The 14,489-nt window shown below is 46.1% G+C and overlaps 1 protein-coding gene across 3 annotated transcripts in view; it reads right to left on the reverse strand.

Annotated features, from left to right (window-relative positions):
- SLK (STE20 like kinase) overlaps window positions 1-14,489 on the reverse strand; it is a 322,672-nt gene that overhangs the window by 183,770 nt on the left and 124,413 nt on the right. For all 3 annotated transcript variants that reach the window (XM_030202789.1, XM_030202788.1, XM_030202790.1), the window contains exon 7: window positions 8,693-8,774. In XM_030202789.1, the coding sequence (XP_030058649.1) occupies window positions 8,693-8,774 (82 nt within the window). The remainder of the gene's footprint in view (window positions 1-8,692; window positions 8,775-14,489) is intronic.

Raw genomic sequence — 14,489 nt, forward strand, 5'->3', positions numbered from 1 at the left:
CGTGACATGACCCTCAAGAGCCAGCCCAGCCTGGGCGTAAGTGAAGGAAATGCAATCTGCTAGCCAATTGGATATGGTGCGTTTTCCCACAGCCACTCCCCTCCTGTTGGGATCAAAAGAAACAAACAATTGGGCGGACTGTCTGTTGGGCTGTGTCCGCTCCAGATAGAAGGCCAATGCTCTCTTGCAGTCCAATGTGTGCAGCTGACGTTCAGCAGGGCAGGAATGAGGACGGGGAAAGAATGTTGGCAAGACAATTGACTGGTTCAGATGGAACTCCGACACAACCTTTGGCAAGAACTTAGGGTGAGTGCGGAGGACTACTCTGTTATGATGAAATTTGGTGTAAGGGGCCTGGGCTACCAGGGCCTGAAGCTCACTGACTCTACGAGCTGAAGTAACTGCCACCAAGAAAATGACCTTCCAAGTCAAGTACTTCAGATGGCAGGAGTTCAGTGGCTCAAAAGGAGGTTTCATCAGCTGGGTGAGAACGACATTGAGATCCCATGACACTGTAGGAGGCTTGACAGGGGGCTTTGACAAAAGCAAACCTCTCATGAAGCGAACAACTAAAGGCTGTCCTGAGATCGGCTTACCTTCCACACGGTAATGGTATGCACTAATTGCACTAAGGTGAACCCTTACAGAGTTGGTCTTGAGACCAGACTCAGACAAGTGCAGAAGGTATTCAAGCAGGGTCTGTGTAGGACAAGAGCGAGGATCTAGGGCCTTGCTGTCACACCAGACGGCAAACCTCCTCCACAGAAAGAAGTAACTCCTCTTAGTGGAATCTTTCCTGGAAGCAAGCAAGATGCGGGAGACACCCTCTGACAGACCCAAAGAGGCAAAGTCTACGCTCTCAACATCCAGGCCGTGAGAGCAAGAGACCGGAGGTTGGGATGCAGATGCGCCCCTTTGTCCTGTGTGATGAGGGTCGGAAAACACTCCAATCTCCAGGGTTCTTCGGAGGACAACTCCAGAAGAAGAGGGAACCAGATCTGACGCGGCCAAAAAGGAGCAATCAGAATCATGGTGCCTCGGTCTTGCTTGAGTTTCAACAAAGTCTTCCCCACCAGAGGTATGGGAGGATAAGCATACAGCAGACCCTCCCCCCAGTCCAGGAGGAAGGCATCCAATGCCAGTCTGCCGTGGGCCTGAAGCCTGGAACAGAACTGAGGGACTTTGTGGTTGGCTCGAGATGCAAAGAGATCTACCAAGGGGGTGCCCCACACCTGAAAGATCTGTCGCACCACATGGGAATTGAGCGACCACTCTTGAGGTTGCATAATCCTGCTCAACCTGTCGGCCAGACTGTTGTTTACGCCTGCCAGATATGTGGCTTGGAGCACCATGCCGTGACGGCGAGCCCAGAGCCACATGCTGACGGCTTCCTGACACAGGGGGCGAGATCCGGTGCCCCCCTGCTTGTTGATGTAATACATGGCAACCTGGTTGTCTGTCTGAATTTGGATAATTTGGTGGGACAGCCGATCTCTGAAAGCCTTCAGAGCGTTCCAGACCGCTCGTAGCTCCAGGAGATTGATCTGCAGATCGTGTTCCTGGAGGGACCAGCTTCCTTGGGTGTGAAGCCCATCGACATGAGCTCCCCACCCCAGGAGAGACGCATCCGTGGTCAGCACTTTTTGTGGCTGAGGAATTTGGAAAGGACGTCCCAGAGTCAAATTGGATCAAATCGTCCACCAATACAGGGATTTGAGAAAACTCGTGGACAGGTGGATCACGTCTTCTAGATCCCCAGCAGCCTGAAACCACTGGGAAGCTAGGGTCCACTGAGCAGATCTCATGTGCAGGCGGGCCATGGGAGTCACATGAACTGTGGAGGCCATGTGGCCCAACAATCTCAACATCTGCCGAGCTGTGATCTGCTGGGATGCTCGCACCCGCGAGACAAGGGACAACAAGTTGTTGGCTCTCGTCTCTGGGAGATAGGCGCGAGCCGTCCGAGAATCCAGCAGAGCTCCTATGAATTCGAGTTTCTGTACTGGGAGAAGGTGGGACTTTGGGTAATTTATCACAAACCCCAGCAGCTCCAGTAGGCGAATAGTCATGTGCATGGACTGTAGAGCTCCTGCCTCAGATGTGCTCTTCACCAGCCAATCGTCGAGATATGGGAACACATGCACCCCCAGCCTGCGAAGTGCCGCTGCTACTACAGCCAAGCACTTCGTGAACACTCTGGGTGCAGAGGCGAGCCCAAAGGGTAGCACACAGTACTGGAAGTGACGTGTGCCCAGCTGAAATCGCAGATACTGTGAGCTGGCAGTATCGGGATGTGCGTGTAGGCATCCTTCAAGTCCAGAGAGCATAGCCAATCGTTTTCCTGAATCATGGGGAGAAGGGTGCCCAGGGAAAGCATCCTGAACTTTTCTTTGACCAGATATTTGTTCAGGGCCCTTAGGTCTAGGATGGGACACATCCCCCCTGTTTTCTTTTCCACAAGGAAGTACCTGGAATAGAATCCCAGCCCTTCCTGCCCGGATGGCACGGGCTCGACCGCATTGGCGCTGAGAAGGGCGGAGAGTTCCTCTGCAAGTACCTGCTTGTGTTGGAAGCTGTAGGACTGAGCTCCCGGTGGGCAATTTGGAGGTTTTGAAGCCAAATTGAGGGTGTATCCTTGCCAGACTATTTGACGAACCCACTGATCGGAGGTTATGAGAGGCCACCTTTGGTGAAAAACTTTCAACCTCCCTTCGACTGGCAGGTCGCCCGGCACTGACACTTGGATGTCAGCTATGCTCTGCTGGAGCCAGTCAAAAGCTCGTCCCTTGCTTTTGCTGGGGAGCCGAGGGGCCTTGCTGAGTCGCACGCTGCTGGCGAGAGCGAGCGCGCTGGGGCTTAGCCTGGGCCGCAGGCTGTCGAGAAGGAGGATTGTACCTACGCTTGCCACAAGAGTAGGGAACAGTCTTCCTTCCCCCAAAAAATCTTCTACCTGTAGAGGTAGAGGCTGAAGGCTGCCGGCGGGAGAACTTGTCGAATGCGGTGTCCCGCTGGTGGAGCTGCTCTACCACCTGCTCGACTTTTTCTCCAAAAATATTATCCGCACGGCAAGGCGAGTCCGCAATCCGCTGCTGGATTCTATTCTCCAGGTCGGAGGCACGCAGCCATGAGAGTCTGCGCATCACCACACCTTGAGCAGCGGCCCTGGACGCAACATCAAAGGTGTCATACACCCCTCTGGCCAGGAATTTTCTGCACGCCTTCAGCTGCCTGACCACCTCCTGAAATGGCTTGGCTTGCTCAGGGGGGAGCTTGTCCACCAAGCCCGCCAACTGCCGCACATTGTTCCGCATGTGTATGCTCGTGTAGAGCTGGTACGACTGGATTTTGGCCACGAGCATAGAAGAATGGTAGGCCTTCCTCCCAAAGGAGTCGAAGGTTCTAGAGTCCTTGCCCGGGGGCGCCGAAGCATGCTCCCTAGAACTCTTGGCCTTCTTTTGGGCCAAATCCACAACTCCAGAGTCGTGAGGCAACTGAGTGTGCATCAGCTCTGGGTCCCCATGGATTCGGTACTGGGACTCAATCTTCTTGGGGATGTGGGGATTACTTAATGGCTTGGTCCAGTTCGCCAGCAATGTCTTTTTCAGGACATGATGCATGGGTACTGTGGACGCTTCCTTAGGTGGAGAAGGATAGTCCAGGAGCTCAAACATTTCAGCCCTGGGCTCGTCCTCCACAACCACCGGGAAGGGGATGGCCGTAGACATCTCCCGGACAAAGGAAGCGAAAGACAGGCTCTCGGGAGGAGAAAGCTGCCTTTCAGGAGAGGGAGTGGGATCAGAAGGAAGACCCTCAGACTCCTCGTCAGAGAAATATCTGATGTCTTCTTCCTCTTCCCACGAGGCCTCACCATCGGTGTCAGACACAAGTTCACGGACCTGTGTCTGCAGCCGTGCCCGGCTCGACTCCGTGGAACCACGGCCACGGTGGGAGCGTCGAGAAGTAGACTCCCTCGCCCGCACCGGCGAAGCTCCCTCCGCCGACGTAGTCAGGGAGCCTTCCTGGGAGGCTACCGCAGTCGGTACCGCACGCGGCAATGATGTCGGAGACCTCACCCCGGGCAATGGGCCAGCCGGCGCCTCGCTCGACGGTACCGGTGGCGCAAGCACCCCCGGTACCGGAGGGGTAGGGCGCAACAGCTCTCCCAGGATCTCTGGGAGAACGGCCCGGAGACTCTCGTTCAGAGTGGCTGTGGAAAAAGGCATGGAAGCCAATGCAGGCGTCGATGTCAGAGTCTGTTCCGGGCTGTCCAAAAGGGAGCGCATCGACACCTCTTGAACAGAGGGCGAGCGGTCCTCTCGGTGCCGATACCTACTGGGTGCCGACTCCCTCGGCGACCCAGAGCTCTCGGTACCGACACGGGAAGGGGACCGGTGACGATGCTTCTTCGACTTCTTGGGACGAAGCATGTCACCGGAGCTTCCCGGCACCGACGAGGACGTAGAATCCAGCCGTCTCTTCCTCGGGGCCGAGGCCGAAGGTCGGTCTCGGGGGGGCTGTACCGCAGGAGCCCTCAGGGTGGGGGGAGACCCACCCGAAGGCTCACCGCCACCAGCAGGGGAATGGACAGCCCTCACCTGCACTCCAGACGAAGCACCACCGTCCGACGACATCAGCAGACGAGGAGGTCTCGATACCACTGACGCCGATGCAGCCTTCCGATGTCGCCCCGATGCACTCGATGCAATCGGGGGCGAAGATGAAGGTCCAGGCGACGACGACGTCGAAGCAGTCGATACTCCCGGTGCCGATGCCGACGAAGAGCCCGAGAACAAAACGTTCCACTGGGCTAATCTCGCTACCTGAGTCCGCTTTTGCAAAAGAGAACACAGACTACAGGCCTGCGGGCGGTGCCCAGCCCCCAGACACTGAAGACACGACGCGTGCCTGTCAGTGAGCGAGATTACCCGGGCGCACTGGGTGCACTTCTTGAAGCCGCTGGAAGACTTCGATGTCATGGGCGGAAAAATCGCGCCGGCGAGATCAAAACTCGAAATGGCGAAAATGGCACCACAAAAATAGGGGAAGAAAAAACTTCGACCGAGGCCTAAATAGGGCCTACCCCGACGACGAAAGAAAACTTACCGGGGCAAAACTAGAAGTACGGGAAGGGAGAAAACCATAAAGGTCTCCTTCCGACACCTTTTTTTTTTTTTTAGAACGAAGTCGATAAACGACGCGCGAGGTCAACTTTGGGGCGCGAACGGCAAAACACGACCGTACCGAGTGCGGACAAAAGAAGACTGGCCGGCACGAGCCAGTTCGGGCGGGAAGACGGCCGCGCATGCGCGGTGCGCATCAGCGCGCGAGGGCTAGCAAAGGACTTTGCTAGAGAAGTGTTCCGATTTGAGGGGCTGCCGTGGACGTCACCCCATCAGTGAGAACAAGCAGCCTGCTTGTCCTCGGAGAATAACAAGCAGAGGGGCTGGATGTCCAATATCACTCACTGAAGTCAGTGATCTCTATCTCCACCTGCGTATATGGATACAACCCACCAGTTGATGGATTCATCTGCTGCCTGAGCTAAGGAAACAATGATCCTAAGCACAAAGTGAAAGCGAAAATGAAATGGATCAGCAAGAAGAAAGTGACCATTCTTGAGTGACCAATCAAAGCCCAAAACTGAATCCAACAGAAAATCTGTGGCAAAATTTGAAAACTGCACATCCTAAAAGGACTCCTACTTGTTACTACTGCTATAGGTGCTTCTATCAAGTACTGAGTCAACAGGTGTGAAAATGTATGCAAACAAGACTATTTGGTTTCTTAGTTGTAATTACTTATATGAAGAAGGATAGAATTGCTATATTCACATTGAAAGCGCAGAATATGTTGAAACAATCACACTGAAATTAAAATTGAAAAACTAGTTTAATGCAGTTTGAATTCTATTTTGAAAGTGAAATGTATGTATGAGTGAAAAGACTTCTGCAAGCCACTAAGTAAGCCAAGAGAAAATGATCCTACAGTGTACTCAGAAAATGTTTTTTCCTCCCAACATTTATTTGCCGGCTTCTACATAATGCAGAAAAAAGACTTGGGAAATCTTGAAAGCTCAATTATGGCATGATATATTTAGATAATGTTTATGTCTGGACAATCAAAGACATCTTTGGTAGCTGTGAAATCTTCCCCTAGAGGTTAAAATTAGACCAGGGGAGTTGGAAATTTTGTTTTAATTAGTTCCAAAACCTCCAATTATTTTTTTTTACTCTACCTGTGATACAATCTGTTGTTTCAGTTGATACAATGGCATTGGAAGCATTGTCAAAATGTAGGTCTGTAGAAGAAAAGGATGTTGTTCTTTTGGGTGGGGGGGGGGGGGGGGGGGGGTTGTACAATGTCTGGTCTTAAGCAGATGGTAGTTCACTATATATTGCTGAGAAAACTTCATCTATCAAACCAGCTGGATTTCAACCTATTTCTAATTTGCTTTTTCTGATGAAGTGATTAAGCAGGTTGTATTGGCCCATTTAAATGATTTTGTGGATATTTCATTTCTGAACCTCTTTCAACCTGGTTTCTGGTGGGAGCACAGCATTGAAAATTAAAGCCCTGAAGAACTCCTAAATCCAATACATATCTATCTAGGATTTTTCCAGGATCCCAACTTTCTGCGTATGCCCAGCTAAAAATGATTCAAACCACTGTAATACTTGACCCTGTTAACAACATTCTACTAAGAGATGAGAAATATCTGTGATGTCCAAAAAAAATCATTGCAAAATTGTTAATTTTTAGCTGGGCATACGCAGAAAGTTGGGATCCTGGAAAAATCCTAGATAGATATGTATAGGATTTAGGAGTTCTTCAGGGGTCTGTACTTCTGACTCTATTAACATTCCCACTGGCCCAATTGCTGAACAATAGGGTGGCTTTTAGAATTTATGCTGATGATATTCAATTGTTACAAATAAAATTTTTAAAAAGAAAAAAAAAGATAAGATAACCTTTTTTTTTATTTGACTAAATATATTCTTTTGACTACCTTTCGAAAACAATGATGCTTTCTTTACGTCAGCTAGTCAAGAAATATTTTAAAATATAGTTAGTCCAATTAAGTTATCTTATCTTTTTTTTTGTATTTTGTTTCTTTTTTTTAACCTTTAAAGTAGATTAACAGAGCAACCATACTATTTCACCTGATTCAATTGATCATTATGAAGATAATAGTTACCATACTGGGTCAGTATCTGGCTTCTAACAGTGACTAATTCAGGTCATAAGTACATGGCAGAATTCCCAAAATTAGCAAGATTCCATGCTACTAACTCCAGGGACAAGCAGTGGCTGGCTTTCCCTAAGTGAACCATATTAATGGTTTATGATTTTACTTTTTTTTTTTCCTGGGGGTGGGGGGGGGAGAGATCATTCCAATCCAGGATACATGATAATCATTGATGGCAGAGTGTTTTGACTATGTTAAAGCATGATCAGATAATCAATTAACAGGTTCTAAAACTGACATTCTTTGGATTTCTGGGGTAAACGTGTTGGATGACATGATACCATGCTAGTATAGAGTGTATTCTCCTTTATAGAACTGACGTTAAAACATCTAGGGAATTTTTTTACACCTAAATCCCAGTGGCTTAGGGGGTCTTTTACTAATCTGCAGTAGCATTTTTAGCTCACGGTGGAAAATCAGCTGGCAGTAAATGCCGAGACACCTTTAGGAATATAATGGGCATCTCGGCATTTACTGCCAGCTGATTTCTACCGTGAGCTAAAAACACTACCGCAGTTTAGTAAAAGACCCTCTTAATAGGCATTTTACAAACTCCATTTGCTTCAGAGATTGAAAATTTTCATCCTACAGACAGAAGTACAGTAATGCAAGCAATAATGTTATGTTACATTGCCTATTGTAATGCTACCATTCTGAGCCTATTGAAACGTCTATATGAGCCCGACAGCTAGAGCAGAAAGCAGTGACACGATACTGACAGAGGCAGCACAGCAGGATTACATCTCCTCGTTCTAGGGTCTTCATTGGCAACTGGTGCAACAGCAGATCATGTTTACAGTGGTCGAACTGATATTTTTCAGGTTTGGTGGGGTTTTTTTTTTGTTTTTACAGTGAATCTCCACTATACCTATCTGCAAGAACTGTGTGATATATATAACCCCAGGATGGCACTTTGATCTATGCATGCGCCATTTTTAGCTTTGGCAAAATTGTCAGTTACAAGGAGGACAACTCCAGTTTACTGCTGTACCTTTATGTGGAATGCATATGTACCTTTATGTGGAATAGTGCCTCCAGCAAATAAAAAAGAAAAAAAAAAGAAAAGAAAAACAACAACATTTATGAGAGAACTGAAAATCATTTCAGAAAGCATTTGCTGGTTAAAGGCTCATGGTTCATTCCCACTTTTATGTTTTAATTTTGTCATTATTTTAACATTTTAGGTATTGCCATTTTTGTCATTTTCTACTTATGTATTTTATATTGTCTTTCACTAAAACATTTTTCACTGGATTCAAAAAGCTTAAAAAAAAAAAAACAACCCTTACAGTTCTCTCTAGGAAATGCAGCTACAGGTTCCAAGAACAAAAATGCTAGACAATATGAGCTCTGTAAAATAAACCAAATTATTTTAAAGATACTATCTAAGATAACTTTCACAATAACAACACTGCTTCTTATAACGCTTTTATGGTCATATCCTACCTGCAGCAGTTGGGCTATAGTCCATCTTGCATCTAAATGCTTCTCCAAACATTTCTTTAGAAAATCATTAAATTCTGGAGACCTGCAAAAACAAAAAGTGAAGATGAATTAAGAATTTGGTCTGGTTCTTTATTACCAAACCAATCTCGGCTCAGGCCCACCCAGTTGTCCTGACAGGATGCGCACTTTGGTGCCTTTCTGCCATGGCTCAGCTGAGCCACAATGACATGCAGCTTTTAGGAAGCCAATAGTGCTCCAGTCCTCCTCCTACCAGCCTAACTTTTTTTTTTTTTTTTAGTGCGGGTCCCCTTGTCTCATCCGGAAGTCGGTAGACCTGGCCAGTCTAGTGCTGTACTCCCACTACACTGCTCCCTCGCTCACTCCGATGTCCATCTTCACTCTGGATTCGGCTGCTGTACCTTGCTCTCCCCCCCCCCATCACCCCAGTGTGCACGCTGGCGCCACAGTGCAGCAGGGGAAAAACTGCCAGCTGCCATCAGTGTCGCAGCTCCTCCACTGTGCCCTCGCTGGAGCAAGATCAGCCTTTTCTTGATCTCCCCCGGCCGCCCTCAGCAATCCCCCATGGCCCCAGAACAGGCACAGGAGCCAGCACACACGGAACGGAGCACAGTGCTCTCTCAGTCTGCACTGCATGCCACCACTTGCAAGCCAGCTGTTCAAGTAAAACAAAGATATTTTTTTTAATTTTAATGTGTACAGTGTAATATTGGTTGGTGGTGGCTTCCTGGTGGGGGTGGACTCTTCACTTCCTAGGGCATAAGAAGATATATTTAATCATGAATATACCTTTTTCTCCCTTGGCAGTGAAGAGCCCAAAATATACCTTTATTTTGCCCTAGACAGTGAAGAGCTTACCCCCCACCCAGAAACCCACCAACAATAAATTTTAATAGTGCCCAGGTTAAAATTTAAAAAAGGTTGTAAATATTGGTGTGGTTTTTTGGGGTGGGGATGGTCTCTGTAGTGCCCAGGTTAAAATAAAAACAAACAAAAAAGTTTTAAATTTAATATAGGCAGGTCTCTGGGTGGAGGTGGGCTCTGCAGTGCCCAGAACATTAAAAAAAAAGTTTTATATTTATTGCTGGTATCCTTCAGGGTGGGGGGAGGAGATGCCAGACCATGGGAGATGGGTAGTGGGTAAGAAAGGGCTGACACCGAACTAAGGGGATGGATGGGGAGGAGAGGGTAAGGTACAGAAGGGAAGGGCTAATGCTGGCTATGGGGATGAACTTATGTCTGGTCAAGTTTGATATGGCACAACGTAACTATATTTAAAAATACTGTTTTTTCCTTTAAGTATGTATGTGGTTTATATTGATGCAGGGCAGCTGTTGGGCAGACTACTTAGAAATCCATCATCAACTGCACTTAAGGCATTATTTTGTAGTATCCCAAGAAACACTACTCATACCTATTTACATAGTGCCCACCCAAGCAGGGACTGTCCTTCTATGTTTGAATTGTACAGCGCTGCGTAACCCTACTAGCGCTTTAGAAATGTTTGTTAGTAGTAGTAGTAGTATATCAGCTCTGGGCCCACCCATAGTGTTGGGTCTGGCTATGCCACTGTACCAAACCACATGAAAACTATAGGAATATTTAGGGACATTCCTCTTACTAGTGGTCTTTACAAGAAAATTTGTGTGTAACAACCAGCTAGTCTCACTTATTTTTCACTTTGCTCAGAACTCAATGACAACTGCTCCAGTCTAGAATTAAGTATTGTTTCAGGCAAAGCTGCCTTTTGAAAACAAATTATCTTACTTCATAATAACCCAAAGGAATAAATTGTCAGTAAAAAGTCTAGCAAATAGTCTGAGATATTTAACCTAGAACTTTTCAAATTAAACGTATAGCACTCCTTGAATATAGGTATAGATAGCCCTGCCGAATATACTGGTATATTTGACATTTCATTTACAAGTATAATCTATGCACGCAAGTGCATAATATTGATCACTAAATATATGTTACACATTTTACTGGGGATATCCGAGTCATACCAGGTTTTTTTTTTTTTTTTTGGGGGGGGGGGGGGGGGGCGACATAAAACATAGTGGCCAAATATCAGTACTTTTACATACAGGTAGCAGGCGTTCCATGGGCAGTATTTTCTTCTACATAAAATTCAGGATATATTAACATATTAGGTCTGGAACAGGGGTTCTCAACCCAGTCTGTGGGATATACCAGGCCAATCTAATTTTCAAGATATTCCCATTTAATATGCATGAGATAGATTTGCATACAATGATGGTGCATGTAAATTTCTCTACTGCATATTCACTGTAGATATCCTGAAAACCTGACTGAGTGGAGAAGCCCTGGTCTGAAATTATACGTATAGTACTACTAAATGATTTTTTTTTTAAAGAAGTTATGCATTCAGTGTAGAACAGAACATAAATGCTTTTGAATATCAGACCCAACATGTTTCTCCTTTCTCTAACTTCCTTAATATTTACAGAATTATTTAACTGTTGCAGAATATTAATGACAAAAGGGCTGGTAGCAGGAAGATAAGGTAATTTCTTTGCCTTGGTTTTTACTGAAAAGGAAGATGGGGGTCACACTCACCCCAGAACCCTCTTTGATGGTGATGATTTGGAGAAACTAAAGCCCATCTCTCTAAGTTTAGAAGGTGTACTAGATGAAACTAACAAATCCAAGAACAAATTGTCAGGACCGGATGGAAAGAACTCAAATATGAAATAATCACAAGTTAGCATTCAATTTAAAACAGCTGCAATAATTTAAGAATTAAAGGGTAGTCAATGTAAGGAGAAATTAGATCTTACCTGCTAATTTGCTTTCCTTTAGTCCCTCCGGACCGGACCAGGATTGGACTGATGGGTTGTGCTCGCCTACCAGCAGGTGGAGACTGAGAAAAACTCTGACTCTAGAGAGCCAATAGGAGCCCTGGCCATGTGACCTTAGCCTCAGTATTTGAATAACAAAGCAGGAAAGAAAGAAAGAAAGACCATCTGTGCCGTATGGAATCCTAGCAGCCACAAAGCACTCGGCAATGCCAAGTATCAGAGCTCACCAACAACTCTTACCAGAGAAGTGGTATGGCCCGATTTGTACTACAGCTCACCAGCAACTCTCACCAGAGAAGTGGTATGGCTCACTTGTCTTATAGCTCACCAGCAACTCTCACCAGAGAAGTGGTATGGTTCACTTGTCTTATAGCTCACCAGCAACTCTCACCAGAGAAGTGGTATGGCTTACTTAAAGTTTCACACATATATATACTAGCATGGCTTACTTAAAAGTTCACATATATATATACCAGCAATTGGGTACCCCAGCAACTCTCACCAGAGAAGTGGTATGTCCCTTTTGTAGGAAAGCTCACCAGCAACTCCTACCAGAGAGTGGTATGGCTCACTTGAATTAGCACTCACCAGCAACTCTCAGCACAGAAGTGCTAAGGACCTCAAAGTTCTATACATATATAGATATATAAATATATACATACATATATAGATAGATATATAAATACATACATACACATATATTCCAGCAACTGAACCCACCAGCAACTCCGACCAGAGACGTGGCATGGTCCACTTAAAGTCCTATATATGTACAAGCGTCTTTTTTTTTTTTTTTTTTTTTAATACCCCGTTGAAAAAGTGACAAAATATGGGAGGGGCCTGGTCCGGTCCGGAGGGACTAAAGGAAAGCAAATTAGCAGGTAAGATCTAATTTCTCCTTCCTTAGCGTCCCTCCGGACCGGACCAGGATTGGACTGATGGGAAGTACCAAAGCAGTAACCTTAAGGGAGGGACCCTTTCAAACCCCTAAGCATCTCCGAGTTGCATAGATCACCTCCTGGCGACAATGAACATGTAGAGTGTATATCAATCAAAAGAGAATGAAGATAAGCTCAAAATGGCACCGTACAAAATGTGCACCTAGTGCACCAAAAATCGCTGTGCGAAGGAACGAACCCCGCTTCTCAAGATGGAGCATATGTTATAACACTCTCAGGAAATGGTCCCCCAGTGAGTAGACAAATAGAAGGTATGAATTCCTTAATACGTCGAGATATAGTGAGGCCGAAACAACGGCAACCTTACCTTGACTAGAAGTACCAAGGAAGGACCAAATAGCTTGTAACAGTTCTCTAAATATATAAGATCTGTTTTAATATGTAAAGCATATATAAAGCATATAATTTCCTGTGATCTTGAACGCCAGTAGAAGAGTCCAGACCAGTAAGAAAAAAGTGATTGGAAAAGATGAAAAATGGGAAACTAAGGTAGAGTGAAAAAGAAATACCCAGGTGAAGAAGTACCTCTTACCTAGACGTACTAGCTGATTGGAAAAAAAGAAAACCTGTAAGAGAGAAACTTGCAGTCCTGACCCTGCTAGCTGAAGCCATGGCTACTAACAACAGTGTCTGAAAGGAGAAAGAAACCTTAAAGGAAACAAGATGATTTTGAATCATCGTGCGAAGAAGAATAACACCCTGTCCCTCTGACAATGTCACTAAGGCACAGAGGCTAAAAGCTGAGAAGAGAATACTGCAACTACAAAAGATGCCATCCTGCTTAGCAAGGCTGAATGCCTGTCCCAGACTGAGAGCATGCACCAGCCTGAGCAAGAGAGAAACAAAGAGGCCGGACTGGGGAAGAGAGAAGGTCCTCTAGAGAAAACAGAAAACCCCCTCGGCTCCATAAAAAGTCAAGATGACAACCTAAAAGGCAGCCTGGTATATCTGCAAGGATAAATATCTAAGCGAAATGCCCGACCTGAAGAGAAGGCCACCATGCCAGAAGGGGATGGCATGCTACAGGGCTGGTCAGATGGTAGATCCATACAAATGACTCCCCTTGAATAAAACAGACATCAGCCATGAAATAAACCAAACGTCAGTGCAGATGTGAACCCACCTAGGAGGCAGGACAATTTGAGTCAGAGTGAGAACCGAAGCTGGGCCTCCCCGATGACATCTCACTGCACTGTTCGCTAGATTACCCCTTAGGCAGCTTACAGAGAAAAGTGAAAACATGCAAAAATAAAATGACATACATGTCAATCGTGTAAAGGGGGGCACATGCAAGCCCTGTAAAGAAACAGAATGACCAGATAGTAGAACTGTCCGAGGAAAGGATGTACCTTCAATACACAAGAAGACCAGAGACCTACCAGGGGCCTCAATATGTAGCCTAAGAAGGCAACAGACCTACCAGGAGACCGAAGACCATTCTGAAAGAACATAAGATAGAAACAGTCCTGCCAGAGAGCAGGATTGAGTCTTTGAAGTAACCTAAGATGATAACAGTCCTATGAGAGTACAGAAAGAGCATTCTGGACTAACATAACATGGCAACAATGCTGACCAAAGACAGAGTGCTCAGAATAAAACGCTAGCCCTCAGGGATACCTCCTTGCTCCGAGAGCGACTGACAGTCCCCTAGTTGCAATGTAAAGAGACCACATGGTAATCCTGAAAGCAAACCGAATGCCAAGAGCCAAGAAGGAAAAAATTAAGTTGCAAAGTAAAGAGACCACATGGTAGTCCTGGAAGTAAAACCAAATGCCAGGAGGAATGTCCTACTCAACTAATGCCGAAAAGAAGAGCAGCAGTCTCGGGGAAAAAAACAAAAGGGAAGCTGCAAATGCTTCAGAACACTCGAAAAGATAAAGAGCACGGGAGTGCAGCTCATGAGACTGCAAAAGGCAATTGCCCAGGGAAAAAACCTTGCAACTATGTCGCATGTAACCCCAAAATATTGTGGAGACTGCGAAATATTTAGACGACTCT

The sequence above is a fragment of the Microcaecilia unicolor genome, chromosome 5, assembly GCF_901765095.1.
Source record: "Microcaecilia unicolor chromosome 5, aMicUni1.1, whole genome shotgun sequence".
NCBI lineage: Eukaryota > Metazoa > Chordata > Amphibia > Gymnophiona > Siphonopidae > Microcaecilia > Microcaecilia unicolor.